At 34.0% G+C, this 26,607-nt stretch overlaps 7 protein-coding genes and 1 pseudogene across 9 annotated transcripts; 1 reads left to right on the top strand and 7 right to left on the bottom strand.

The window, feature by feature from the left end:
* Nucleotides 1-208: 208 nt before the first annotated feature.
* On the bottom strand, nt 209-2,257 carry LOC107431178 (dolichol-phosphate mannose synthase subunit 2). The gene is made up of 3 exons (XM_016042061.4): nt 2,113-2,257; nt 585-697; nt 209-464 (listed from the first exon to the last, which is right to left on the bottom strand). The coding sequence occupies exons 2-3, from the start codon at nt 672-674 to the stop codon at nt 312-314; spliced, it is 243 nt and encodes an 80-aa protein (XP_015897547.1). The 5' UTR covers nt 675-697; nt 2,113-2,257; the 3' UTR covers nt 209-311.
* A 518-nt stretch (nt 2,258-2,775) lies between these two features.
* On the bottom strand, nt 2,776-7,284 carry LOC107431169 (pentatricopeptide repeat-containing protein At2g01390). Of its 3 annotated transcripts, none has more exons than XR_007238051.2 (4): nt 6,850-7,284; nt 5,705-6,458; nt 3,925-5,046; nt 2,776-3,463 (listed from the first exon to the last, which is right to left on the bottom strand). XR_007238051.2 is itself a non-coding variant. In XM_048464180.2 (3 exons), the coding sequence occupies exons 1-3, from the start codon at nt 6,865-6,867 to the stop codon at nt 4,028-4,030; spliced, it is 1,791 nt and encodes a 596-aa protein (XP_048320137.2). In that variant the 5' UTR covers nt 6,868-7,284; the 3' UTR covers nt 2,776-4,027. The 3 variants fall into 3 exon arrangements, 1 of the variants encoding a protein (XP_048320137.2); XR_007238050.2 differs by having other exon boundaries at nt 2,776-3,610; nt 6,850-7,283; XM_048464180.2 differs by having other exon boundaries at nt 2,776-5,046.
* Nucleotides 7,285-8,191: 907 nt separating this feature from the next.
* LOC107431174 (uncharacterized) lies at nt 8,192-10,728 on the bottom strand. Its single transcript, XM_048464086.2, has 2 exons — nt 10,304-10,728; nt 8,192-8,932 (listed from the first exon to the last, which is right to left on the bottom strand). The coding sequence occupies exons 1-2, from the start codon at nt 10,432-10,434 to the stop codon at nt 8,452-8,454; spliced, it is 612 nt and encodes a 203-aa protein (XP_048320043.2). The 5' UTR covers nt 10,435-10,728; the 3' UTR covers nt 8,192-8,451.
* A 398-nt stretch (nt 10,729-11,126) lies between these two features.
* Nucleotides 11,127-12,861, bottom strand: LOC125418251 (protein WHAT'S THIS FACTOR 1 homolog, chloroplastic-like; annotated as a pseudogene).
* A 309-nt stretch (nt 12,862-13,170) lies between these two features.
* Nucleotides 13,171-15,391, bottom strand: LOC107431201 (uncharacterized). Its single transcript, XM_016042081.4, has 2 exons — nt 15,194-15,391; nt 13,171-13,965 (listed from the first exon to the last, which is right to left on the bottom strand). The coding sequence occupies exons 1-2, from the start codon at nt 15,322-15,324 to the stop codon at nt 13,419-13,421; spliced, it is 678 nt and encodes a 225-aa protein (XP_015897567.3). The 5' UTR covers nt 15,325-15,391; the 3' UTR covers nt 13,171-13,418.
* Nucleotides 15,392-16,244: 853 nt separating this feature from the next.
* LOC107431203 (uncharacterized) lies at nt 16,245-19,513 on the bottom strand. The gene is made up of 2 exons (XM_016042082.4): nt 18,819-19,513; nt 16,245-17,004 (listed from the first exon to the last, which is right to left on the bottom strand). The coding sequence occupies exons 1-2, from the start codon at nt 18,947-18,949 to the stop codon at nt 16,521-16,523; spliced, it is 615 nt and encodes a 204-aa protein (XP_015897568.3). The 5' UTR covers nt 18,950-19,513; the 3' UTR covers nt 16,245-16,520.
* A 143-nt stretch (nt 19,514-19,656) lies between these two features.
* LOC107431200 (26S proteasome regulatory subunit 7) lies at nt 19,657-23,903 on the bottom strand. The gene is made up of 10 exons (XM_016042080.4): nt 23,645-23,903; nt 22,568-22,649; nt 22,190-22,281; nt 22,026-22,103; nt 21,577-21,638; nt 21,245-21,389; nt 20,872-21,090; nt 20,595-20,776; nt 20,297-20,472; nt 19,657-20,043 (listed from the first exon to the last, which is right to left on the bottom strand). Exons 1-10 carry the CDS (start codon nt 23,729-23,731, stop codon nt 19,886-19,888), a joined length of 1,281 nt encoding a protein of 426 aa, XP_015897566.3. The 5' UTR covers nt 23,732-23,903; the 3' UTR covers nt 19,657-19,885.
* A 1,135-nt stretch (nt 23,904-25,038) lies between these two features.
* Nucleotides 25,039-26,607, top strand: LOC107431167 (uncharacterized). Its single transcript, XM_016042048.4, has 3 exons — nt 25,039-25,496; nt 25,606-25,650; nt 25,753-26,607. The coding sequence occupies exons 1-3, from the start codon at nt 25,211-25,213 to the stop codon at nt 25,902-25,904; spliced, it is 483 nt and encodes a 160-aa protein (XP_015897534.3). The 5' UTR covers nt 25,039-25,210; the 3' UTR covers nt 25,905-26,607.

Below are 26,607 nucleotides of genomic sequence, written 5' to 3'. Positions count from 1 at the left end.
TTATTTATTTATTTTTGACAAGAAAATAATCTTACTTACTATTCAAACAGATGGTGGACTCAAGCAAATTTCAAAAATGTTTTAAAATAAGGAAACAAATTTTGAACAGCCTACTTTTAGTATTCCACAATTCACAATGTAGATCTTTTTTCCCCCCTTTCAGATGATAATAAACAAAAAGAGGATAGAAAACAACGAGAACCGGAAATAATACAGCAAAGAAACTGCTTCAGACGATACATTGTAGCTCACATCAAAATTTATAATTTCAGTTCATTGTCAAGAAATCAAATTGGCAAAAATTAATTGCATCAAGCTTTCTTTTTTTTGGATTTGAGCATCACAGATCCAATAAATATGCATAAGAAGCAGAGAAGCACCACACCCGCAAATACAGGTATTAATATAGCATATTCTTGGGGTAGGAAATATTGTTGGATGAAGTGATCACTGTCTACAAATGGCTGAAACATCACATAAGAAACTAGATGTCAACAGCATGTTAATGAAGTATTTGATAGATGCAACATTTTTTCATTAAGAAAAAGACTACAAATTATATCTGAATAGAAGACAAAACTGACCAGGATGATGACCCAAAATGTATAATAAGTGAATATAGAAAGACTTGTAAGAGTTAATAGCAACCCAACTGCTCTGTCTGCTAATTCCATCTGATGCTAAGCTCTTCCACTGCCTGTTAACACAAGTGAATTCAGGTACGTATACGGTAGCAAACACTTGGAATAAACATTTACAAGTGAATAACATGCATCATATGCACAGGACAACCAAAAGCCATCCATCTTCCCTTAACTTTTGTTTGGTCACAAATAATAGGAACATGGTTTCTTGTATTGAAACCAACTCATGGTTGTATCTCAATCACATGGCATGCAGAACATTTCACTGAAAAGAGTAAATCTCCCATATTAGAGTTTCTTACAATTCCAATTCCAAGCAACCAAAACATCCTCTAGGAAATTAAAATTCAGAGTAATAACAGCACAAAATGCACATAGAATTATTATTAAGAATAACAAGGGGAAACAGAACTGGTGAGCACGAAAGGTGGAAAAAGAATCAAGCCATAACAGAAGAACTACAGCTGAGCGACCAAGGAGACTCAAGATAGATATAAGATTTGCTTCCTGGTAACTATCAATAACAAGGGGAAATAGAATTGATGTGCAAAGGTGAAAAGAGAAGCAGGCCATAACAGAAGAACTACATCTGAGCGACCAAGGAGACTTACGATGAATATAAGATTTGCTTCCTGGTAACTATCAATGCCCAAAACTAATACTGAGCTCATTCAGGCTTTTGACAACAGTTCAAGCATCTAACCAAATTGATATACTCCTTTACGTTGGCCCAAAACTCAAAAATTCTGAACTATTCTTAGAAGTTCTATACCATTCATAAACCATTGATTTGCTTCACATTCATCAGTAAACAAACAAGGGAAAATTACTTTAACCTCCCTTCCATTTGCAAAACTGCGCATACGCCTTTGAATTTCCAGAAGTTGCAAAACTTTCCCCTAAATTCCATTTCCATTTCCTTCTCTAAATTTTCATATGTAAATTGAATGCACTTACAATCAATTACACAAAGTCATTTCTTCAAAAATTCCAAAACAATTTCTATTAATTAGTTAAAAACCATCTTTCTCTAAAGGCTAACCTACGCAGATTTCCTCTCTACGGTCATCACCAGACAAAAATTTAGAGCTCGACAAACTCAACATAATTCATGGGATTGCAGCAGAAATTCTCAATGACTTTGAAAATCTACTTTATCAGAAGAATAGAAACATCTCAGTTTTACATGACCTCAATTCTACGCAAGACACAGCTCAATACAAAGAGTAATCAAATGGGTACACATAAATTCTCTCAAGTTTTCCATTTTATTGTTTTTCCCACAATTTCCATCAGATGTCCCTTGATTTTACAGTTTTCACTGCCATGAGCAGAACAACGAAAACAGGAAGACTTTGCAATGAACCCAAGGCAAAAAACAAAGCTTTGAGCTTTCAAACCGAGATAACCAAACAAATCATTTAAAGCAAAAAGAAAAGAAAAAAAAAATTCATTCATGATTCATCACCTGCGTTTCCAAAGCGAAGCTCTGCGTAGCGGTCCAGTTAGAAAGAGAAAAGTGACAAGATGGGAAACAGAGAAAGTGGGTATCCTACCTGACCCAAACAAATTGTATTATTGAAATACAAACAATTATATTATTAAATAGTTTAATATCTTTTAATAAAATATTAAATAGTCATATTATCTTTCCCTTTGCAAGCTTGGTAAATTTGGGATTTTTTTTTTTTTGTTTAATATTTACAAATATATATTCTATAAATTTAAGGAATTATGACAGCACTTTCTTTGATATTTTAGGCTTTTTTTCTTTAATTCCGCATCTAAATTTGAATTAATTATGTGTAGCGTGAAAAAAGATGTAGCACAGAAAGAAAAAAAAATTAATGAAAAAACCCAATATATTTCGAAGATTAAAAAGTATTTCAAAAAAAAAAATACAAAGGGAAAATGTGAACAAGTCGAATCTCAACTAATATTCTACAGGTTTGGTTAAAATTATTTTATAAGTTTTTGACTCAGTTAATTAGCCACGGATAAAAAATAATAATAATAAAAAAAATTAAAAAAATAAGATTCCGCTAAGGATATCTTGTGCAAATTTGCATTTGAAATTATCACTAGAGGAATATATATATATATATATATATATATATATATATTTAGAACAAACCATCAAATTGGAAATATTTATTAACAATTTTTGTAATGCCATGTTTTCATTAAAAAAAAAAAAACAAAAAATTAAATAACCCCATCAAAAGAATCAAAAGTTGCTTGGAGCAGAGAAGGAAAATCCACGTTAAAAAGACGAGTAAATTACAAGGCTAGTTCAAGACTAAAAAAGCCATCCGGACTCTCCCTATTCAACCTCATCTTCATGTAAAGGCCAACCAATGAGCCATGGCTTTTCTGTAGTCTATAAATATAATATTGTATGCTTCGTGGTTAAGTGACCTGAAGAGCCTCATCAACTTCAAGTAAATATCACCATTGCCTGTAACTTGCCAGGATGAGAGCAAGGTCAATTATTGTTCTGTGATAAGATATTCTGATATTGACCATCCAGCTGAGTTGGTTTGCCTTTTCCTTTCAAGTGAAAGGAGTCATCAACTATCTCCAGGGCTGCACCCCGCTCTGCAGGGCTTGTGAAGGTCCCCATGAAGGATTTGAAAAGATCACCCAGATCAATGTAGCCAGAGTTTCGCTCTTCAGAAGCAGGAATGCTATCATTATCATAATAGAAACTCTACCTCAGTCTGGATCTTCTATTTTCTTTCTCTTTATTCGTTGTGGGAAAGGAATTGACCTCCTTAAATTGTATTATTAAGTCGAAACAGCATCCATAGATTGGTTTTCTGTCCAAGCATCAGCAGTGCAATCCAGTTATACTTGGCTCCATGTTTAACCAAGGAGAGAGGTAACTAACTCCCTTTTCACAAGGCAAAAGCCACTGACTCAACATCATTTGTTCAAAAGAATGATGCCCTTCCCTCAGTAAGCATCTATTCCAATCAAAAACAGTCAAGTGCAAACTTAATGAAGTATAGCAACTAATAACTCTATGAGAAATTTAAGATTGCAAAGTCAAGCTGCACTACAGTCTAAATCCAGACTATGTTATATAAAGCTCCTAAGGTTTAATTATCTTCTACAACATACAAGAAAATAACGAGTTGTGTCAATCATATAACTAATAAATACGTATATAAATTAATAATTTAGAAACTAATTCTTGCTCAGTGTATTTATTCTGCAATGAACTAATAATGCCTTATGAGAAGCTCAATGTATCTATTCTGCAACGAATTAATAATACCTTTTGAGAAGCTCTGCTCTTTCTGGCCTCATCAGCACATTCACACATAACAATACTCCATACTTTGTAGTGCATGTAAAGCATCCTTTCAAGACAAGGAATCTTATTGTACACAATAGTCGATAGATATACCATCCCCAACAAAAAGTAGATCACAAATCTTTTTATCAACAGGGACGATATCATGAGGATGGCCATCAATCTGCAGTTTCTTCTTTTCCTTCCTAAAAATTTCAACTTCATTAACTCTACCACTTTTTGAGAGACCAGATAATAGAACATTGTATGTGCCTAAGGAAGGAAGAATTCCTTTCCCTTTCATGGTTTCAAAAATTTTAAGTCCTTTATCAACAGCCCCAGCAGAGAAGTAAGCTCCAATCAAAGCGGTGTAAGTTGCAGTGCACTTGTGATCATCAGGAAATAAATTAAAAATTCTCATTGCAAATATGGGCCTTCTAGCGCACCCAAGTCTATATATCAAAATTGTAGCAGCATATATTCCAAGGGAATGACCGGCTCTAATCATTTCCTCTACAACATCCATCACCTTTGTAAATGATTTTGCTCTGACCAAAGCTCCTACCAATGCCAGGTATGAATTTCTCTCAATAATTAGACCTATTTTCACACTGTATTCAAATGCCAATAAAGCATCATGAAGTCTACAATGATCACAATTTACCTTAATAATGGTTGAGATGATTGCAGAATTCAATTTTATATTTTTATTTATGATTTCAGCAAGTAAGCAATTAACAGCAGCAAGATTTTCCTTTCTCAAGAGAATCAATATGAGGCCCTCATCTAAAGTAAAAGAGGCAGCAGCAGGGGTCTTTCCAAAATCACCATCCGTACTGCCAGGTTCATTGGAAAAATGAGGATTAACTTGTCTAAGAAGAGAATCACTCTCGCCAGAAACTTTTAAAATTTCACATGCTTCTAAAAAGACAGGGTAACGAAGCACAATGTGGTTTTCCTTCATATATTGGAGAATTTGAGTCATTGCCCATGTCGCCCCAGATTCACACAACTTCTTAATCAGAATATTGCAGGCAGCTTTATCTGGTTGTACTCCAGCTTCTTGCATCTTATCAAAAATCTCAAGGGCTTCTTTACATTTTCCTGAAAAACCGTCATAAGTAGAGTGCCCTTTATCCTATCCATTTATTTTGATTGGCGAAAGCAAGCAGCAAAAGTGCACATGCATAGAAAAGAAATTTATATGTTCTTAGTTCACTTATTGTAATACTAACTATAGGACAGTCACCAAGGACAGAGTATAACAAAATTCATTAATATATTAAAAAAACCAAATTTCAAGCAATAAGCATAGCCTAGAACCAAATATATGCAAATATATGTACTTTTTGCACCTATAATATAACTCACCAACGTTTTAAATAGAGGAAAATGGCATATATAGTAAAGACGAAAATGTGAATTCAAATTCAATGCTTAGAAATAAAAATAGTTGAGTACTGAAACAAAATGCCTTCTGTGTTTTGAAGTAGCATACAACTTGCATACAAACATATCTTTTGTAATAAATCACAGTCAAATTTGGAGGATAAACCATAATAACTTCAAAAATAGCACTGAATAATGAAAGATAAATGAAAAAAGGAGATAAGAACTAATATAAAGCAATAAAAAGCATAAATTGCTAGGAAAATCACAAAAGCACCAATCAAGCAATGTATATTCACTCTACCCCATTTGTAAATATCATAAGCAAACTTAAAAACAGTACAATAGGTATACCAACTGGACTAGCACTTACCAGACCCAATAAGGTATTCCATTAAAACAGTATAAGTATGGCAATTTAGAGAACACCCAGATTGAAGCATCTCCTTGTATGCATCAATGGCTTTCTCCACTCTATTACTGTTGAATAAAATTTTCATATAAGCTGTATAGGAAACAACTGTTGGTTTACAGCCATTAGCTTTCATCTGTTCCCACACTTCCATCGCTCCATCAACGTCTCCAGAGCTGTAAATCCAGTGCATCAGTGAAGTATAAGTAACAGCATCAATCTCTATTTCCCTCTCTTGCATTTGTTTAAAAACAAAGTTCATGGATGAAATTCTCCCAGCCTCTCCAAAAATATCAATCATTGTGGTGTAAGTGAATTGATCGTGCTTGAACCCTTTCAATCGATCAGCCCAGTTGAAAAAAAGCCACGCCTTCTCCATTGGCGGATGGGTTTTCAAAATCTGATTAACAGTGTAAGAATCCCATCTTACAGGGAGCCCCTGAAGCTGGTCTTGGGCAGAATCCCATGTTGAATATCTTAGAATTTTATATATTTTTCCAATGGTATCCCTCATATAAACTTTTGGGTCCACAGCCTCCTTTGCAATTGTTTTGGGATACTTCCTACTCTTCCTTCCTAGAAATGGTTTAATGGACTTATTTTGTTTAAAATGGTCAAAGGAATGGACAAATTTGATAGAATTCTTCACTAAACTGTTACTGAAAGTAGCTGGAGAAACTAAAATCTTCTGAGAATTCCTTGAAAACCATAAGAACTGGACAGAAAAAAGAAAGATTTAGTTAGAAACCTTTGCTATTTTTGTCAACGTAAAAAAGACTTGACAATCTCTAGAGTTCAAGAAACTTCCAAAGAACATGTCTAAAAGTGTGTAAGAACCACTAAGCAAACTGTATCCATTATAGTGAAATTCTAGCTCAAAATAAATAGACAAATAAATCCCAAGGGAAAATGAAAATTGCAAACACACAAAACATGAAAAGCAAACTGATAAATTCATGTTTTACGATTATAGAAATGGAAAACTAAAAAGATCCCATTTTTTAAAAAAAAATAATCTGAAAATGATAATAATACCGTATAACTTAACCAAAATTGAGGCTTCCAATATATATATATATATATATAGGGACAAATAGAACCCATACCAGGGAATTCTTGGCCATGCGAATGTGACGGAAGCAATCGACAATTTACAGCTCCACAAAGAAATGGGTTTTTGTAGTTGTGGAATAGAGGAAGGCTAAAAGGTTTGCTTCTATATTTTGCTGGGTCTCAAACAACTACGGAACACGATAACAGTGGCTTTTTGAGGTCGCCGGAAAATGCGATCTCCGGTGATAGTTGGGGCAGTCCAGTTCTGGCGGCTTAGAAAGCGCCAGAATTCAATTTTCTTCATGAATGCCAGCTACGGACTCCTGAGACTCGGAGGACCAACTCACACCCACAGCAATGAATTTATTTATTTATTTATTTTTCCTTAATAATGATTTTTTTTTTTTTTTTAAGATTTTAAACCTAATTGGTTTCGTTAAAATCTATCTCCCTAATTTATCAAAAAATAAAAATATATTGCAAGCAAATAAATATATAACCAAGTACAATATTTATACTTCAATAATAAAAAAAAAGGGAGTATATTTCTATTTATGAAATTTATTTTTTTCCAACGTGAAAATTGTTAATAATTACTTTGTCATTGAATTTTTTTGCATATAATTTTAACAATTTCTTATTATTTTACTCTTCCTTTCATTAAGTTTTGGTACTGGTATTCGAACTTCCTTTTCCTTTATTGAGTTGTTTACGTCCTCAGGATAATTAGCTCTTATTTTTTAGCGTTCTTGCATCTTTGAATTACGTTTTCTTTACAAGTTACGCCTTTCGCCCAAAAAAAAAAAAAAGAATAAAATAAAAAAGAATAAAACAAACAAATAAAAAAGAATTTCCATTATATTGTTTCGTTTTACTTTTCGTTTTTTTTTTTTCTAATATCGGACATTACAATCCAAAACCAAGTATATATATGTGTGTATATATATATATATTTACATAGCCAACTTAAGTAAGATTTTTAATTATTTTTCAGTCTGTATATAATACCAAAAATTTAAATTTAAATTATATTTATTAAATAAGATTTTAATATTAATTATTGGATTTGAATTTTGATATAATTTATTTTTTTTAAATTTTAATATATCACTAAATTAATATTTGAGTTTTTTTTTTAAAATAAAATTTTAATATGTTACTAAATCAATATTTGACAATTTTTCTTATAAGATTTTAATATATTACTATATTAATACATGATCATTTTTTAAATTTTAAATTTTAATCTTTGATATAATTCAATAATTATCAAAAATAAATTTTAGTTTAATAAAATAAAATGGACTTTATTTGAAACTACTTATATATTTACATATAAACTATTTGATAAATTCTTGTTAAAAAGTATAAGAAGAAGAAATGGAACAAAACATATGCAGCAAACATCCATCATTCGAGCAAAATATACTAAAAGCTTACTACAGAAAGTCAAGTTATTCGAAGATACCTAAAAAGACAATTTGGATAAGTTTAAAAAATAAAAAATAAAAATAAAAAATAAAAAAGAATCTGTGTCAGAAAAACATAACTAACAGAAGTCAGATATGTCATCAACATGTATAAAAATATACCCAACATTCATTCTTCGACTCCATAGAAAACAACGAGTAGAAGAACATCATTCTTTCACTTGATCAGTTTTGCAGCATCCACTGCCCAATATCCCTCCGAATGACTCCACCCTCAAACCCACCTCTGGTATAGTTCAATCTTCTTACAGCTTCAGGTCCATTGATGAACAAGTTCCTATACTGGGTCATTTTAACAGCAGCGGGCGTTGGTAGTCTCATCATCATTGCAATGCCATGAAAGGGTTTATTATTCCACAAACTCTTCAACCTGGTAGATTGAAGCCTATCAGATAAACGATTTCTTAATGTGTGGATGCTCCCATGAGTTTTCAGTTGGGAGGAAATTTTGGTTGCCTGCTGCTTTGTCCAACTCATGCTTGAGCTAGCACTGGGTGATGGCATTGCAAGGGGATGAACCTGTATCTGATCTGACGATTTCATCCATTGTAGAATCCAGTTCCCAAAATTTTGACGAACTTCTTTGTCTTTCTCCTGTATGTTCCGCTGAATCTTGACTACTGCATCAAATACAGTGCGTGTTCGACTTTGAATAGGAAAGGGAAAAACAAGAAAGCACGGAAAAGAACGAAATTAGTTGTGGTTACAGCACTCAGCAAACTAATAGGAATAACTACTAAGAGTCAAACAAATACATTAACTGTAAAAGCAAGAAAAACAAATTGGCTAATACAAATAAAGGAAAGCTCGCAGATCATCGTTCTCATATCACACAGCAAAAGGTATTGGAATTTTAAGTACATTTCATATGCACTTATCCAAACACTTCCAAACAATACAGACACGGCCATAGATGTAAAAATATTTGCAGAATAAAAGAAAAGATGTTTAAAATAAAAACTTAATCTGAGAAGTGAGAATGGTATATAGAAAACATGTTAGTGGAGTCCCAGACTCGGGTCATTGACAAGTTCAGTTACCATAAGGAACTTTCTCAAAAAAATGAAAGAGCTTATATTATGTCTGTAGAGAAAAACAATAATACGAATTTAAAGAAACAATTCCCACTTAAAAAATGCTGTAAGCTTGAAACTATTATGTAATTTTATATCCACAAAATCCCTAAAAAAAGTCTTTAGATGATTGAGCCTAAATACATTCAAGAGTGATTTAGGAATGAAGTTATCAACTTTATTTTACTACCAACAAAACTTGTGCCTAAGTTGTTAATGGATCAAAAAAAAAAAATAGCGCCTGCAAGGATGAACAGCCCATCGACCAAAGCATGCCCGGATTAACTATACCCCCAGAAGGACCAACACAAGTAGAACTATTTCGAGTTCTGTGAACATTTAATTGCTTTGCCGGGCTCATTCACTGCCATGGCCTAAAGTAAACTTTGTCATTCATTTAACCAAATATAAATTCTAGATTAGGTAGTGATTTTACAAATAAATGGATGAAAAAGGCCAAAAAATATGCCATGCAGAGCATTATAATAAGAGAAATAAGGAAATTTCCTTGGTATATGAAAGTTTAGGCTAATGCGTTGAAGATCTCATCCACCAGAAAGAAAGCTTTTTTTTTTTAACTTTTTTTTTTTTTTAATTTTATTTTTAATGTTAAACTCATTTGCCAAAAATTATGCAGCATATTCATTACTTGATCATGAACAGAGTACTGTGGATTCATAATGAATTTATCAGTCTTTCACAAATCCATTTAGGCGCTTCTAAAGGCCCAAGAAGAAATGCATAAAAATAAATCCCATTCTTAATTGGTAATTCAATTTTTCTATCCACGACAATAAATCCCCAAAAAAAAAAAAAAAAAACTGGTTATTGATGAGTAAAGAAATCACACAACCACAATGCATTTAATATTCCTGAAGAAAGAAAACCGATATGATACGAAACAATAAAACAAATAACATACACAAATAAAAAAAGAAGGATACCTTTGGACAAATTGACGGGTCTTGGGATACTTAGGACTGATGAGGCGCCGCTGAAGCCTGAGCGAGAGTCTGTGAGTTCGTTTCAGGCCCAAGAAATACGAAGTCGCCAACGCGATCTCCCACAGCACCATTCTCTCTCTCTCTCTATCTCTATCTGTGTGTCTTTGTGCGTTGAAGGTGTTTGTGTTTTGGTCTCTGAAAGCTGTTTACGTTCTGCCCAAGTAAACGAGGCAAGCCATTTCGTTTTTTTAATCAAGTTTTGGATCTTAAAGCCGCTAGGAATTTCCAAGCGTTGACCGGGTCGCTAGCGATCACAGTCGTCATCATGACCGTTGGACTTTCCCATCGAATTGATAATGACCGTTTGTTGCACTTACATGTTTGAACCTTCAGCGATTACCTTAGGATGCTTCTAAATGCACCAACGAAGTTTCTCTTCGCACCCATCATTTTCCATGTGCATCCTGTAAATTACAAATATCAATTAACATTGCCTACTCTTAACCATACCATTAATCAAAACCTAATTCTACAACAATTTTATCAAGACTTTTAGATAAGATGTTATCATTTTACTAATTAATATATTAATTATAATTTAATTATGTATAATAAATCTGTGAAAGAATAAACATAATTACAATATTAATATATGGTTTAGCATAAGCCAATCAAATTACAATAATGAAATTTAATTTTTCAACATGAAACTCATTAATAATTATTTTTTCATAGAAAAAATGTTTTATAGTTTTAACAATATGATTTTTCTTTACCTTTCATTAATTTTTGGTATTAGTTGGTATTTATTTATTTATTTATTTATTTTCTTAATCTTTGTGATAGAGTTGTTCAAAAACGAACCATCCTTTGTCCGTAAGATTCTGGCACTTTTTTTCAGTCCTATAACATGGTTTATTTTTTTATTTTTGTAAGCCTTTGCATATGGCTTAAAAATCTCTTCTTAGTGCAAATATTTTACTACCAAATAAATGGAGTCTGAACACATTATACTACGAGGCTAAAGCAGCTCATAGGGATGCATTTGGGGGTTAATCACATATCAATTAGTATACTATAAGATTTATAGCCTTGAGATGTTTAGACATCCTTGTATGCATTGGAAAAACTCTTCAATCTCTATTTCCACATTGTCTATAGGTAAACCATCCTCCAAACAAACCTGAATCTTCCTCTTTTGTCAAGTTGCAAAGAAATGCTGTCATTCTCAGAATCATCACTCTCGAGCAAACCATTATCTTCCATGTCTGACGTGTTACTGAAACTCTCAATCTTCTTCTTCTTTCCCCTGTAACCTATAAGGCTCTGAACTTTTTTCCTTCCATAGATCCAAAGGGCATTTCTCTATCAGCTCCAAACCTTCATACACTTCTGTCAAGAAGGGACTAAGCTCTCTTCCCCCTCTCCGAAACAAATAAAAAAAAAAAAATACCCATATGCTTCAGGAGAAGTCTCATAAACTTTTGGGCATCACAAGTTCCCTTCGAAAGTGAATGAGATGGTCAGTAACCAATCTCTTCTCAATAATAAAGCTAAACAGCTCATGCATTACAGCTACTGCCCTCTTGTCAAATTCTAGTGAGCCAGCTTTCGGTCCTCCTTTGTCTCTGGCATCTGCATAAGGAGATCAATAACATCTTTTCTGGAAGTGCTCGATTTTTCCTCCATATCTATATACGTTGCTGTAATTGGGAGGGAACTTCAAAGGAAAAGGAAGTGAAAGCAATCCTGAGGTATGAGCAGGGGACCCATTTATCATCCCCATTGCCTTCGTCTTTAACTCTGTTATAGCCCAAGCAGGTTTCCAATTAACAAGTTTCAAATACTCATTCCCATCCTCATTTTTCACCACCTTTAAAGTGTTGGGGATACTTGTGAAGCCAGCTAGTCTGAAAATCAACCGGCAGGCCAAAATCTCACCTAAAATGGGCAATCTTATCCAAAAGAAGCAATTTATCAACAGATATCATTAGAAACCCGGTAACATATTCAGCAGCATTATCCTGGTTTTCCTCAAGAATCCTCTGCTTTTCTTCCAACAGGTCCTCAGTTAGCTTTATCATCCCACACCATAAAACCACACTACGATCCTTATGCAACTCGAACGGTTAAGGTGATTTCCTAATGAAATTAGAGGCCTGACTGGAATTATCATTTCTGTCTCTTTCTTCAGAATCTCCATCAAGAAGACTACTTTGGAGGCCATCTTCCACTTCTCTGTTACAATTTCAAGATCATGAGCGCTCTTCATCTTGCTCCTATCATGTACCCTTTTACTGGTGGTCATGGCGATTGTTCTCTGTGCCAGTTTCTTTTCACAAAAATGTTAGAAGACAACGTTAACTCAAAATGGGTAATGCTAACCAGCATTCAGACAGAACTAGTTAACTGGGATACCGATTCATATCGAATGTAAAAAAATATAACTAATACAACAAAACATATGAAGTAAATATTTATCCTTGTATTAAAAAAGGTCAAAAGCTTACTCTGGAAAGTTGTTCAAATAAATATACAAAGACAGCCAATTTATCTGTGTGAGGAAAAAAATAAGAGGGGGGGGGGGGGGGGGGGGGGGGGGGGGGGGAAGGAAAAAAAAAGAAAAGAAAAAGAAAACCAGATGTCAGAATGTCGGGCAACATGCTTAAAAAATATAACCAACATTCATTCTTCGACTCTATAGGAAACTATAAGTAATTTCCGTTATATTGTTTTGCTCTACTATTATTATTATCATCATCATCATCATCATCATCACAATCCAAAAATAAGTTTATACATATATTTACATATAAACTACTTGATAATTTTCTAATAAAATGAGAAAATAAATAGAACAAAACATATGAAGCAAATATTCATCTTTCTACTAAAAAACGTTAAAAACTTACTCCAGAAAGTTGTTAGAAAGTATATATACAAAGACTATTTGGATAAGAAACCAAAAATAGAAAAAATCCTTAACTGAAGCCAGAATATTAGCAACATGCTAAAACAAATACATTTAACACTCATCTTTCGACATCGACCAAAAAAAAAAAAAAAAAAAAAAATCATTCTTGGAATCCAAAACAGCAAGTAGAACATATTTCTTTCACTGGTTCATTTTCGCTGCAATCCACTGCCTAATATCCTTCCGAATGACTCCTCCGTCAAGCCCACCTCTGTTATAGTTCAATGTTCTTACAGCTTCAGGTCTATTGATGAACAAGTTCTTAGACTGGGTCATTGTACCAGCAGTAGGCTTTGGTAGTCTCATTGTCATTGAAATGCCAGGATAGGGTCTATTATTCCACAAACTCTTCAACCTGGTAAATAGATGCCCATCACATACCAGATTTCTGAATGTCTGGGTGCTCGAATGAGTTTCCAGTTTGAAGGAAATACTGGTTTCCTGATTTGTCCAGCTCATGCTTGAGCCAGCACTTGGTGGTAGTGCAGGAGGATGAACCCGGATCTGATATGAAGGTTTCATCCAACTTGGAATCCAGTTCCCAGAACTCCAACCAACTTCTTTGGCTTTCTCCTGTAGTATGTTCCGCTGAACCTTGAACGCTACATTGAATTCACGTCCTCGTCTTTGATTAGGAAAGGGAAAAATCTTACTCTTTATTCTTGAATATGCAACCCCGGTCAGAAAACTAAAAGGAATAACTCTTAGGAGTCAGACTAATGCAATAACTACAAAAGCAAGAAACAATTGGCTAATACTAACAAAGGAAAGCTCACAGAGCATCATTCTCATATCACACAACAAACTAACTTATAGGTATTGGAATTTTAAATACATTTTGATATGCACTTATCCAAACAACTTCAACCAATACAGAAACTGCCATAGACATAAAAACACTTTGAGGACAAAAGAAAAAGATGTCCAAAATAAATGTACTTAAGCCGAGAAAGTGAGAAGGCTCTCTAGAAGGACAGTTTTTGTGGTGTCCCGGCAGTCGGGTCATTGACAAGTTCAGTTACCATGAATAAATTTCTCAAACAACGAAAAAGCTTGCATTTTGTTTGTAGAGGAACAATAATATAAATATAAACGAATAACTCTGACTTAATGGGTTGCTGTAAGATTGAAAATGTTGAGTAATTATATATACTCACAATCCTTAAAAAAGTCATTACATGATTGAGCCTAAACAAATACGTACAATTCAAGAGAGTGATTTAGGAATGAATTTATCAACTCTATTTAACTAACAAAAAAACTTTTGCCTTCTTTCTTTCCACCAAAACATTGAGTCACAACAACTAACTCTGACTAACTATACCCCCACAAGGACCAACCACAATAGAACTTCGAGTTCTGTGAAAACTTTAAATATTGCATTGAAGGGCTCATTTACTACCATGGCCTAAAGGAAACTTTGTCATCCGTTTGAGCAAATATAGATTCTAGATTAGGTAGTGATTACAAATGAATAAAAAAGGCCAAAAACTATGCGATGCAGAGCATTGTAATCAGACACATAAGGAAATTTCATTGGTATATGAAACTAGAGGCGAATGCATTGCAGATCTAATCCACCAGAAAGGACGCTTTAACAGCTTATTCAACACTTGATCATGGAGATAGTACTGTGGATTTTAGTATATTTATCATTCTACCATTTTAAATATAGTATAGAAATTTCAACTGGTAATGCAAATTGGTTCTTGATGAATATGTGTGTTGAATCATATGCAATATTATCATTCACGATCACAATGCATTTATATCTAAAGAAAGAAAAGCCATACGAAACAATTAGCAATCACATACATTCAATAGCTTCAAACAACAATATCCCAAAATCAATACGCTCAAGAAAGCAAAGCAATTAATAGAAGGAAAAAAAAAAGAAAAAAAAAAAAAAAGATTACCCTTGAAGAAATCGACGGCCACCGGGATACTTAGGGCTTGTGATGCGTGGCACAAGAGTGAGAGAAAGTCTGTGGGTTTGTCTCAGCCCCAAGAAATACGCAGTGACCAGCGCGATCTCCCACAGCACCATTCTCTCTCTCTCTCTCTCTCTCTCTCTCTCACACACACACACACACACTGTGAGGTGTTTGTATTTTGGTCACTAAAAGTTTGTTTACGTTCTTCACAAGTAAACGAGGCAAAAGCTTTTGGAGATTACAGGCGTCGTCTAGACCGTTCGATTTTCCCATTGGATTGATCACGACTGTTTGTTGTAATTCGTTAGGATGCTTCTAAATGCACCAGAAAGTTTCTCTGCGCACCTATTTTTCTTGTCTATCATGCCTGAAAATATCAATTACAAGTATCAATAACATTTTCATACTCTTTTTTTTTTTTTTTAAATAACATTGTCATACTTAAAGAATACTATTAAATTAAAGGATAATGCTAGCGGTATAAGAGGCTTTTAAAATGTTTATCAAGTAATTAAGTGTTATTCATTTATCGGTTGAAAAGATTAATATAACATAATTATAAATAAATGAACTTTGAAAAAGTAAACGGAGTTAAGTATAAACCAATTAATCAAATTAAGATTAAAAAATTAATTTAATTTTTCAATATGAAAATTGTTATTAATTACTTTTTAAGAAATTTTCATATTTTAACAAATTGTTTTTCTCTTATCTTTAGTTATCGTTTTTGGAATTAATCAATTACTATTTATTATAATAATATTTATTATTATTATTTGTACCTTGAGATTTTTAATACTTGTTTTTAGTTCTGCTACATTGTTAAATCACATTTTATGTACAAATTAAAACGGACAAAAATGACTTGTCATTAATTTTCTTTTACTTTTCTATCAATCATTATAATCCCAAAATAAGTTCATATTTATATATGAACTATAATTTTATAAATTCGTGAAAATAATAAAATAAATATAACAAATAAATATGAAGTAAATGATCGGGAAAAAAAAAAAAAACACATATATATATATATATATATATATACATACACACACTTGTATTTCGAAACGTCAAAAACTTACTCCAGAAAGTTGTCCAAAGAAATATACAAAAAGAACCTTCCTTTTGAGGATGCCCAGGAACAACTCCTAGGTCAATTAAGGAACAAAGACAGATAAATATCTGTGTGAAAAAAAGTAAAAATAAAAATAAAAATGTCAGCAACATGCTTAAAAAATACAACCAAAATTCATGCTTCGGCTCCATTAGAAAGCAGCAAGTACAGATCCATCTATCTTTCACTTCTTCAGTTTTGCAGCATCCACTGCCTAATATCATTCCGAATGACAACTCCTCTGAACCCACCTCCGGGGTGGTTCAATGTTCTTACAGTTTCAGGACCACTGGTGAACAAGTGCCTATACTGAGTCATTGTACCAGCAGCAGGCTTTGGTGGTCTCGTCATCATTGAAATGGTAGGAAAGGGCTTACTATTCCACAAACTCTTCGAGCTGGTAAATAGATGCCTATCAGATTCCCGATTTCTAGATGTGTGGATGCTTCCATTTCTTTTCAGTTGGGAGGAATTGTTGGTTGCCTGCTTTGTCCTGCTTATGCTTGAGCTAGCATTGGGTGGTTTTCCAGGGGGATGAACCCGTATCTGAGCTGAAGGTTTCATCCGATCAAGCCAGCGTAGAATCCAGTTCCCGAGATTCCGACCAACTTCTATGTCTCTCTCCTGTATATTACGGTGAACCTTGAGGGCTACATCAAAAACAGCACGTGTTCGTCTTTGAATAGGAAAGGGAAAAACAAGGAAACATAGAAAACAGAAATCAAATGTGGTTACAGTCACAAACTAAAAGGAATAACTATCAAGAGTCAGCTAATGCAATAACCATTAAAGCAATTAAAAAAGGAAACTTGGTTAATACTAATAGAGAAAAGCTCATCAGTCATCATTCTCATATCACACAGCAAACTGCCTTGTTGGTCTTGGAACTTTAAATAAATTTGTTTGACATACAGTGACGTTGTACCAAAAATAAAAAAATAAAAAAAATGGAGCTATTAATAATCTTCTATCCGTACACTTCAACCAATACAGAAACGGTCATATACACCATACATTTCAGAAATGAATATAAGAAAAGATGTCCAAAACAAATCTACTTGAACTTGAGCCGAGTGAGAATGGTCTATAAAAAATACAATTTCTGGGGAGTCCCAACACTAGGACCATCGACAAGTACAGTTACGATAAGGAACTTTCTGAAACAATGGAAGAGCTACATGTTTGTAGAGGAAACAAGAGTACAAATATGGTTATACAATTCAGACTAAAGAAATGTTGTAAGATTGAAGCTGTTTTGTTATTATATATCCATAAAATCCCTAAAAAAGTCATTATATGTTCAAGCCTAAACACCCTAGAGTGATCAAGGAATAAATTTATCAACTTTATTAAACTAACAACAAAGGTTTTGCCTTAGATTTTCATGACTTAAAAGAATGAGAACAGCCCCTAAAAGTATGAACGCCCCTTCAACCAAAACATGGTGTCACAACTATCCTTGATCAACTACATGGCCTAAAAGACGCCTTGTCATTCATGTAAGAAAATATAAATTCTAGATTAGGTACTGATAGCAAATGAACGAAAAGGCCAAAAACTATGGCATGCAGGGCATTATAATAAGACAAATAAGGAATTCCTTGATATATGAACCTTTAGGAGAATGCATCGCAGATCTAATCCACCAGAAGGGAAGCTTTTATTTTTTAAATGTCAACTCATATTTTCCATAAATGAGCATATTCATTACTTGATCATGAAGAGAGTACTGTGGACAGCAGTGAATTCATCATTGTACTTAAAATATATTATGGAAACTTCAATTGGAAATGTAAATTATATAATGCCTTCTTAAGAGCTTTTAAGGATCAAGAAAAAATAATATGAATCCAAAAAATTTTCCAAAATACTTCAACATTTATTGGTCAAAACTATATCCCCGCCACATCCCACTTTCTTTTCCTGCATTTTTTTTTTTTTTTGGGGTTTTATTCGTTTAGTTTAATCTTTTTGATTGATAATTGATCCTAAAATCCAACCCATTCTCAGATCATCCTTTCAGCACCCGAGACACCCATCTAAGACCCAAGACTAGACTATGGCGCAATTTTCGCAGACTCGTTCTTAAATCTAACATTACAAAACTTATTTTCTACACCCCCAAAAACAAAAAAAACAAAAAAAAAATTAAAAAAAAAAAGTCTACGGTCAGTGTTGCCGGAGAAAAATCCATAAAAAAGCAACCAAGAATTAAGAAATACATGAAAAATGTTTATACCAATTGATACTAATTGTTCATGAGCATAGAGATCAAATCATATGCAATATTATCAGAACCACAATGCATATATATTCCTCAAGAAACTCTATAAAAAAGCGATAAAAAAAAAAAAAAAACCAAATCACATACACAATTTGAATCTAATGATCATTCAATAGCTGCAAATGATATGCACAAATCAATTCCATCAAGAAAGCAAGCAAAGAACATGAAAAAAAAAAAAAAAAAAAAAAAGAATAAAGAAATACCCGTGGACAAATTGACGGACCCTGGAATGCTTAGGGCTAATGAGGCGTCGCTGAATCCTGAGAGCGAGTCTGTAAGTTCGCTTCAACCCCAAAAAATACGCAGTTCCCAACGTGATCTCCCACAGCACCATTTTCTCGCTCTTTCTCTCTCTGCGTGAGTTGAAGGTGTTTGTATTTTGGTCCCTGAACGCTTTTTTATTTATTTTTTTTTTTTTTCCTAATCAAATAACCTTCGCGGTTTACGTTCCTGGCAAGTTGAGGAGACAAAGTTATTCCCCATTCTTTAGCCCAGCCCCAGGCTTTGTATTTTGGTGCCGCCAGAAATTTCCAAGCGGTGACCGGTCAGGTTTGTTTTTCCCCCTTCTTTTTTTTTTTTTTTTTTTTTTTTTTTTGTGTTTTTTGGGGCTAGCGTCACCAATCACAGGCGTCATGGTGACCGTTGGATTTTCCCATGGGATTGATCAAGGCCGTTTGTTGCATTTACACGTAGAAACTTCCGGAATTAGTTAGATGAGCTCGTTAGGTTCGCTGCTTCTAAATGCTCCTTGCACCCATTTTCCATGTGACCAATTAAAAAATATTTGAATTTCCCCTACCATGTTTCATACTCTAATTAAATTAACACTAAATAAACTCCCACTTATTTTGGTTTTGTTCAGGTTATCTTTTATAAATCCATTATTATTTTCATACACCTATCACATACTTTTTAATAAGCAGCATTTTCATCTATGATTTGAGTAATGAAAATTATTATATTGTTTTTATTTAATTTTTCTTTTACATTGAAATTTCAATATGAATATATATATATATATATATATATTTACAACAAAAATTCAACTATACCAATCTTGATAAATATAAGTCATTTTGTTTTATTTATTTAAACAGAAAAGACTACTTCAACATTGACACTGCTTTAATAAAATTAGTGACTTACACGTCTCAAAATGTTTTTAACCAATCCTATTAGATGCTTGTGAATCTCCATCCCTGTGGAGAGATTCACATCCCTGTGGACCAAAAAGAGCACTTGAACTTCAGATGAAAGTCGAATCAGTTGCTCAATTGTAAACCATGTATTTAGGTGTGGCACTGAACTTTTGGTAACCCTTGATGACTTTGTTCACCGCCTCAAGGAAGTCTTTCTCTGTTACAGTCTTTCGTCGTGCCCGGATCGCATACATTCCAGCTTCTGTGCATACACTCCTTATATCAGCTCCTGTACATCAGGGAAAAAAAAAATGAAACCAACGTTTGAAAAAACGCAAACTAATAAAGTTGTACTTAATGTAGCAAACACGTTGGAAAAGGAAGAATTACGGAGCCATGACAAATGATAGCATAACCAACATGTAGAAGAGTATGCTGAATATATTATCAGTAATCGAACTAACAGAGACAAGCAATATGCATGATGGACATATCTGTCAATTTATAGCATTAGAGATTCTATCATAAACAAGTGTTCTTACCAGTTGAATTTGGGCAAAGCCGAGCCAGAAGTTCAAACCGAATATCTCTTTCACAGTTCATTGTTCGTGTATGGATCTTAAATATTTGTGTCCTACTCTCCAAATCAGGGAGTCCAAACTCAACCTTTCGATCTAAGCGTCCAGGGCGTAATAAGGCTGGGTCTAGCGTATCAGGCCTTAAAAAGGGTCCAACAAAAGCTCAAAGATAAGCAGGGAGGATATTGAAAGGTGCATATGCACCCTAAAAGATTTTTCTAATCCCATCTTAAAAGCTAAAATATTAGATGTATGAATTCACCTGTTTGTTGCCATTAAAACTTTGATATTTCCACGAGCATCAAACCCATCAAGCTGATTCACAATTTCAAGCATTGTGCGTTGCACCTCATTGTCCCCACCCACACCATCATCAAACCGTGCCCCTCCTATGGCATCAATTTCATCAAAGAAGACAATACATGCCTTTTTTGATCGTGCCATCTACAATAGATAACCTCACCAATTAGATATGAAAATGGTAATGCACAACTGAGAGGACAAATTTTAGGTGACTGGATATGCAGCAAAATTCTTACCTGAAATAGCTCACGAACCATTCGAGCCCCCTCACCAACATATTTCTGGACAAGCTCACTTCCAATAACACGAATAAAACAAGCATCGGTTCTATTAGCTACAGCTCTAGCTAAAAGTGTTTTGCCTGTTCCTGGAGGACCATAACAGAGAACACCCTTAGGAGGATCAATTCCAAGCTTCACAAATTTTTCAGGATGAAGCATGGGAAGTTCAACCACCTAATACAAAATATATTATAATCAGCATTGCATATCTGCACACCATAACTAGTTGCTATTTCTAAGCCCATATTATTAAATACCCGCACATGGCATTATTAACACATGATACTAAATAAAGCAAGAAGTGAAAAAAAACTTATGCAGTACACACTTCTCGCATCTTTTCAATCTGCTCCTTACATCCACCAACATCATTATATGTCACATCTGGTTTCTCTTCAACTGTCATCATAGTGACACTTGGATCAATTTTTGGAGGCAAGGGAATCTGAATCTGATATTTGTTTCTATCAACCCTGCAGTAATAGTATAACGGTAAAAAAATGAACATGAAACAGTACGAGGTAATAATACAAGCACCTTAAGCATACTTGTTGAATCTACTTAAAAAGCAACACGTAGAAATTATAGTGTAAACATGCTCAGTGGCTAGAAAATTAATATTAAAGCTGAATCCACACAGTTAACATATGAAAAACCTACCCCACACGCATGCCTTCTTCTACATCAGTTGGTGAAACTTTGTCACCCAGCCCTACAACAAACTATGATTTAGAAAACAAAAGTTTATTAGATCAGACAGCGGAAGGTATGAGAATGACAACATGGCCAAAAGGACAACCATCATTCCAACTTGGATTGTTTCAAGGTAATATCATTGGAATCAGACATAAAAATCTAAATGCATCTGGCAATATCATGCTGCAAAAATTTTTAAACTGAAAGGCTAATATCTTGTGGCAAGATACTACTGTCCCACATGGTCGCTATTCCTTGAAACAAAATAAACAGAGAAGAGCCAATACTAGTCCTTGTAGCTTTCTAGCTTTGTTTGCATGTCGCTAATCACCAAGTCAAAAGTATTACAATTAGTTGAGCAAAGGAGAAGGAAATATTTATTATAATGAAAACCATAAAAAATAAAATCATACCTTTGCAATTTGCTTAACATTTATAACATATTTGGCATCTTCAGAGTTTGGATTAATGATCTTTGTGCATCGTGCCACCTGGTTGACAGATCTAGTCAGTTCCACATATCACATTATACAAAAAGCAGACACAATACACCTGAAAGTGTTCAAAAATACCACACCTGAAGAGGCTGCTCCTCCTGCATCATTTGCTTATCAGAAACAAGATCCCACTGGCTGGGAGCAGCTAAGCCAGTGTCAGACTCTTTTATACCTGCAGAACAACCAAAATTAGCATGAAATTTTTGAAAGAATATTCACGGGCAGCTCATGAAATTAATACATAAAGAGAACAAAGTTGATAGGTGGAGAGTAAGGTCTCAAACAAGAATGTCTCATTCACCAGTAAGAAAAAAAGTTGTATAGCCAAAAAAAAAATAATAATAAAAATCCAAACATAGTTGCATTTGGCTATCTAATTGTGCATGTATTTGAACATAAATAAAGTAGAAAGATCAGATTACACAATGGCAATATAAAAAGAGGAAAAGAAGACATACCACATAAATCATTGACCTTTTTAGCCATTTGCTTAATTTCTTTCTCCACATTCTTGATAAGAGTAGAGTAAGGTCCCAAACCCTGCATGACAGATTAAATCAGAAAATGAAAACGCAAAAAGTCTGCATTTATTCATCCCACTGAAGCATGCAGTGACAATCAGCGCAATAACAACAACCAATAAACAAGCAGTATGACAAGAAAAACGATAAATATATGAACATTAAATGCACAAAAAACCAATCAGAAGACAAAAGCAATGAAGGGAAATTAACAGCTTAAGAAAATTTACAGTTTATATGTTGCTCATCCAAGATCGGTGAGTTGTTCTCCATGTACACAATCTATCCAAAACAAAGATTGCCCATAGCAAGTATTTGGTGGAAAGTCAAATGAGCAAAAACAAGTAATTGCACATTAATCAGGAACTTCAACAACAACACAACAACAACCAAAAAAAAAAAAAAAAAAAAGAAAAAGAAGAAAAAGCTCTAATCATCAGAACTATAGGATCTAATTTAATCAATTAATAAGACATCCGACTTGGCAAACGAATTTCCTAGCATCTCGAGCAAAGCAGAGCTAGAAAGCAACCACACTTTACACATTTCTTCGACATTTATTTTCACTTAAATTCCAACAACAACATCACAATTAGAAGCAAAATCCCATTAGCAATCATGACCAAAAGCTATTACAATGTGGGAATCGATATTGCACATTCTAAAATCCAATCTTTCTTCTGCTTAACTGTCTGCTCCTATTTCTATTAACCCCAAATAACTTCACCAAAACACACACACACACACAAAAACAAAAAAAAAAAAAGGAATATAGCTAAAAATCAAATCCGAAAAACAAATCCAGAAATATAATATAGACCTAGACCCAGTATTGATAAAGAAAGACCTTATCGAAATACAGCCTCACGAAATTAAAATAATTAAAAAAAAATGGTAAACCGATTCAGGGGAAAAGAACAAAAGGAGAAAGAGCACAAGTTGAGCGAGAATATATCAGAACTGGGATTTATGAAAAGCAAAAGAAAGGAGGATTTTGAACTTAATGAAGCTTACATAAGTCTTGAGGAGGGCGATATCATCCTCGTCCAGAGGCCTAGGGTTCTTCTCGTCCTTTATCTCATCTTCTGGTTCTGGCGCCATTAAAACTCTCTTGCTCTGCTCTGTTTAGCTCTCTCTCTGTATCTTTTCTTTACTCGCTTTCTGATTTTTTTGGATCCAAATTACCAGCTTCCTTCTTTGAGTACCAGAGAGCGGCCTTGTTCAACAAGATATTTTACAAAAATCTACTTGTTTATTACTTCGATTAATTAATTAATTATTTTTTTCCTATTTTCCTTTAACAAACTGTGTGACTAGTATTTAAAATAAAATAAAATCCTCAGTGAATAACACCTTATACTTCTTTGGTCCAGCTCAAACGGACCTTAATGTAGAGTTCCAAATGAAGGCCCAAAAAGAAAAAGCCCATAAATCATCTAAAAACACTATTTGCACAACCCAATTACCAACATACCTCTCAAATGGACTTAAATTTTCTTGATTTATCAAGTGTAGAAACATATTAAAGCTTTATTGAAAAAAAATAAAAAAGAAACATAATAAAGCGCATCAATACGGTGAATAAATCTTTTTACAACTTTTTTCGGGAAATACATTTTTATTTCTATTTTACATAAGATGCATATATATTGAAGATGCTTGTACAAAATGGTAGAAGCGTCCCTAATAATGGTCGAACGAAAGTGTTACCAAAAGCATGGTTGATATTGATATTCTTTTTGATAATTTAGTTGAAATTGATCTTTGATTACAACAAATTGATACAATTGAACCAAATTTTAACTGATTTGGTGCATATCTAGAAAATAATAAATAAGTAAATATAGGGATTTATATGGTAGTTTGGATTGCTGAAAAGTGGGTTTTTCCGAATTGAAATTATTATTATTACAGGGGACACATCTTACATTATTTATTCACATCGACATATATAGTTAGTTCTGAATTTGCTTTCAGTGATGAAAAAGGTGAATTATTGATGAATATACAATGGAGTTCTTTAATTTCATAGTTCTTTGACGTATGGGACAAATCCAAGCTTTTGCATAGTGAGGAAGGCTTTTTTTTTAATTTTTAATTTGTTTTTTATAAAGCACAATTATTTGGAACTTTTAATTTTATACGTACAAAATTGAAAATATATTTTTTTATTTTTCAAGCCCATGAAGTGAAAATTGTTTCCAAATCAAATGCAAATTCCAAAGTCCACAAAAAGAAATAAAAATAATATTTAAATGCAAACTAAATTTGTCTTTCAGTAGCAAAGGGCCAGCTGCATATAAATCAATATATACACGCGCCACAATTAAGTTTCTTGATGGTTGGACCCACATTCTAAATTTACCGACAAGTAGTGCGCACCCTAACGTATCTCTGAAATCGCAATCAGAAAGGAGCGCCACGAATCAATCATAAATTTCATAAATAATAAAAAATAAAAAAAAGGAAAAGACTGGAAAAAGGAAGTCTTATTTTACAATCCCAGACAGTGAACAGCTGCACCACACTAATCACTCTCTCTCTCTCTCTCTCTCTCTCTTTCTCTCTCTAACATACACCATGCAAAGGCAGTCTCTGGGCTCACCTAACTCGAAGCTCCATAGCCATGGCGGAGCTAAGGAAGAGTCTCTCATAGTGGAAGATGACCCCAAGCGCAAGGACCTCTTGGTCTCTTCTTCATCCATTTCCCCCGATTACGAAGACGATCACAAAGCAACAAAGCGTCACCGCCTCTCCACCTCACCGCCTCCTATCAAGCCTGACAAGTTCATCCACCTCATCCCTATCCTCACTCTCATCTGCTTCCTCATCCTCTATCTCTGCTCCCACAGCCCTACCCAATCTGGTACCTCTCAATCTCTCACTCTCTCCGTTTCTCCGTTTTTGTTTTTTAAGTCAATTTTAATCCTAATCGTCCGTATGGTTTGCTGCTTTTTTTTCTTTTTTCGCTTCAGATTTGGCTCACTTTAAGGGATTCAAATGGCCTGCGAAGCGTTTAGGTATAATGCAGATAGCGATTTCTAAAAACTGTTTTTTTGAACTTTTTTTTTTTTTTTTTTTCTGAAATGGCATTCTCTGGTTTTGTTTCTTTGTGATTGTAGAAGACTCTGCTGGAAACGAAATCGGCGATATAGACCGATTCATGGAGCTCCCGAAAGGCGATGTTTTGGCGATTCGTGGCATGAGGAACTTGCAAGGGATCAAAAAACCCGCCCCGAAATATCGCAACCACCGAAAACTCGCCGATTTTTAAGCCGCATTTTCCGGTTCCTCTCCTTTTCCGTCCTCTGTACTACTCTTCTTCGTTCTCTCTTCGTCTTCTCTATCTCTACCAACCCAACTCTGAGTTGGCACGTTCGAGTCCAACTCACGCGTGGGAATTCCCGCGTGCGCCACTTGTGCCGTATTCTTTTCGCACGTGTACATTCATTTATATGATGGATTTTGTTATTCTGTTTTTTTTTTTTTTGTGAAAAAAAAAAAAAAAAAACTTTGGAAAGCACAGAATAATACAAATAGGATATTTTTGTGTATATAAATATTTATTTTATATCGCGATTGCGGTACGCTAAAGTGAGCCTGGCAAGGCGTGCTAACGGGCGCCTGGTGATAGGAAAACAGCTGGATGTTCGTACTAAAAAAGACCGTTACTGCACCTTGAGTTTCGGGTTTGGAGATATGCCAGCCTGGGGAAAAGTTTGCACCGTGGGTGGGTATCAGATACTTCTAGCATCCAGGGTTCCCGATGTTTTTCTCTTTAATTGTGCCCCCTAAGTTGCACAGGATTTCCGTCCTTCTGGGCTTTATCTGTTTCCAAGTCATTGAATAAAATGTTTTATCTTATCGTAGAAGATAAAATGGATTAATTTGAATAATGATAGAAAAGTATAGTGGGACATTTCTTTTTTGGGTGTCAATAGCAATCATTGGTTTATATTGAGTTATCATTATTATGA

The sequence above is a fragment of the Ziziphus jujuba genome, chromosome 6 (assembly GCF_031755915.1).
Source record: "Ziziphus jujuba cultivar Dongzao chromosome 6, ASM3175591v1".
Taxonomy (NCBI): Eukaryota; Viridiplantae; Streptophyta; class Magnoliopsida; order Rosales; family Rhamnaceae; genus Ziziphus; species Ziziphus jujuba.
This window is presented reverse-complemented; position numbering and strand designations above follow the sequence as displayed.

Excerpts from the sequence above, each read along its gene's own strand:
- LOC107431167 (XM_016042048.4), top strand. The coding sequence starts at position 25,211 with ATGCAAAGGCAGTCTCTGGGCTCACCTAACTCGAAGCTCCATAGCCAT. Across the intron at positions 25,497-25,605 it reads CCACAGCCCTACCCAATCTG|ATTTGGCTCACTTTAAGGGA; the intron begins GTACCTCTCAAT and ends TTTTCGCTTCAG. Across the intron at positions 25,651-25,752 it reads ATGGCCTGCGAAGCGTTTAG|AAGACTCTGCTGGAAACGAA; the intron begins GTATAATGCAGA and ends TTGTGATTGTAG.
- LOC107431169 (XM_048464180.2), bottom strand. Across the intron at positions 5,047-5,704 it reads GGAATACCTTATTGGGTCTG|GAAAATGTAAAGAAGCCCTT; the intron begins GTAAGTGCTAGT and ends ACGGTTTTTCAG.
- LOC107431178 (XM_016042061.4), bottom strand. The coding sequence starts at position 674 with ATGGAATTAGCAGACAGAGCAGTTGGGTTGCTATTAACTCTTACAAGT. Across the intron at positions 465-584 it reads CATTTTGGGTCATCATCCTG|CCATTTGTAGACAGTGATCA; the intron begins GTCAGTTTTGTC and ends GTGATGTTTCAG.
- LOC107431201 (XM_016042081.4), bottom strand. The coding sequence starts at position 15,324 with ATGGTGCTGTGGGAGATCGCGCTGGTCACTGCGTATTTCTTGGGGCTG. Across the intron at positions 13,966-15,193 it reads GGCCGTCGATTTCTTCAAGG|TTTTCTGACCGGGGTTGCAT; the intron begins GTAATCTTTTTT and ends TATTCCTTTTAG.
- LOC107431174 (XM_048464086.2), bottom strand. The coding sequence starts at position 10,434 with ATGGTGCTGTGGGAGATCGCGTTGGCGACTTCGTATTTCTTGGGCCTG. Across the intron at positions 8,933-10,303 it reads ACCCGTCAATTTGTCCAAAG|TCGAACACGCACTGTATTTG; the intron begins GTATCCTTCTTT and ends TCCTATTCAAAG.
- LOC107431200 (XM_016042080.4), bottom strand. The coding sequence starts at position 23,731 with ATGGCGCCAGAACCAGAAGATGAGATAAAGGACGAGAAGAACCCTAGG. Across the intron at positions 21,390-21,576 it reads GAAGAAGGCATGCGTGTGGG|GGTTGATAGAAACAAATATC; the intron begins GTAGGTTTTTCA and ends CTATTACTGCAG. Across the intron at positions 20,473-20,594 it reads GTTTTAATGGCAACAAACAG|GCCTGATACGCTAGACCCAG; the intron begins GTGAATTCATAC and ends ACCCTTTTTAAG.
- LOC107431203 (XM_016042082.4), bottom strand. The coding sequence starts at position 18,949 with ATGGTGCTGTGGGAGATCACGTTGGGAACTGCGTATTTTTTGGGGTTG. Across the intron at positions 17,005-18,818 it reads GTCCGTCAATTTGTCCACGG|ACGAACACGTGCTGTTTTTG; the intron begins GTATTTCTTTAT and ends TCCTATTCAAAG.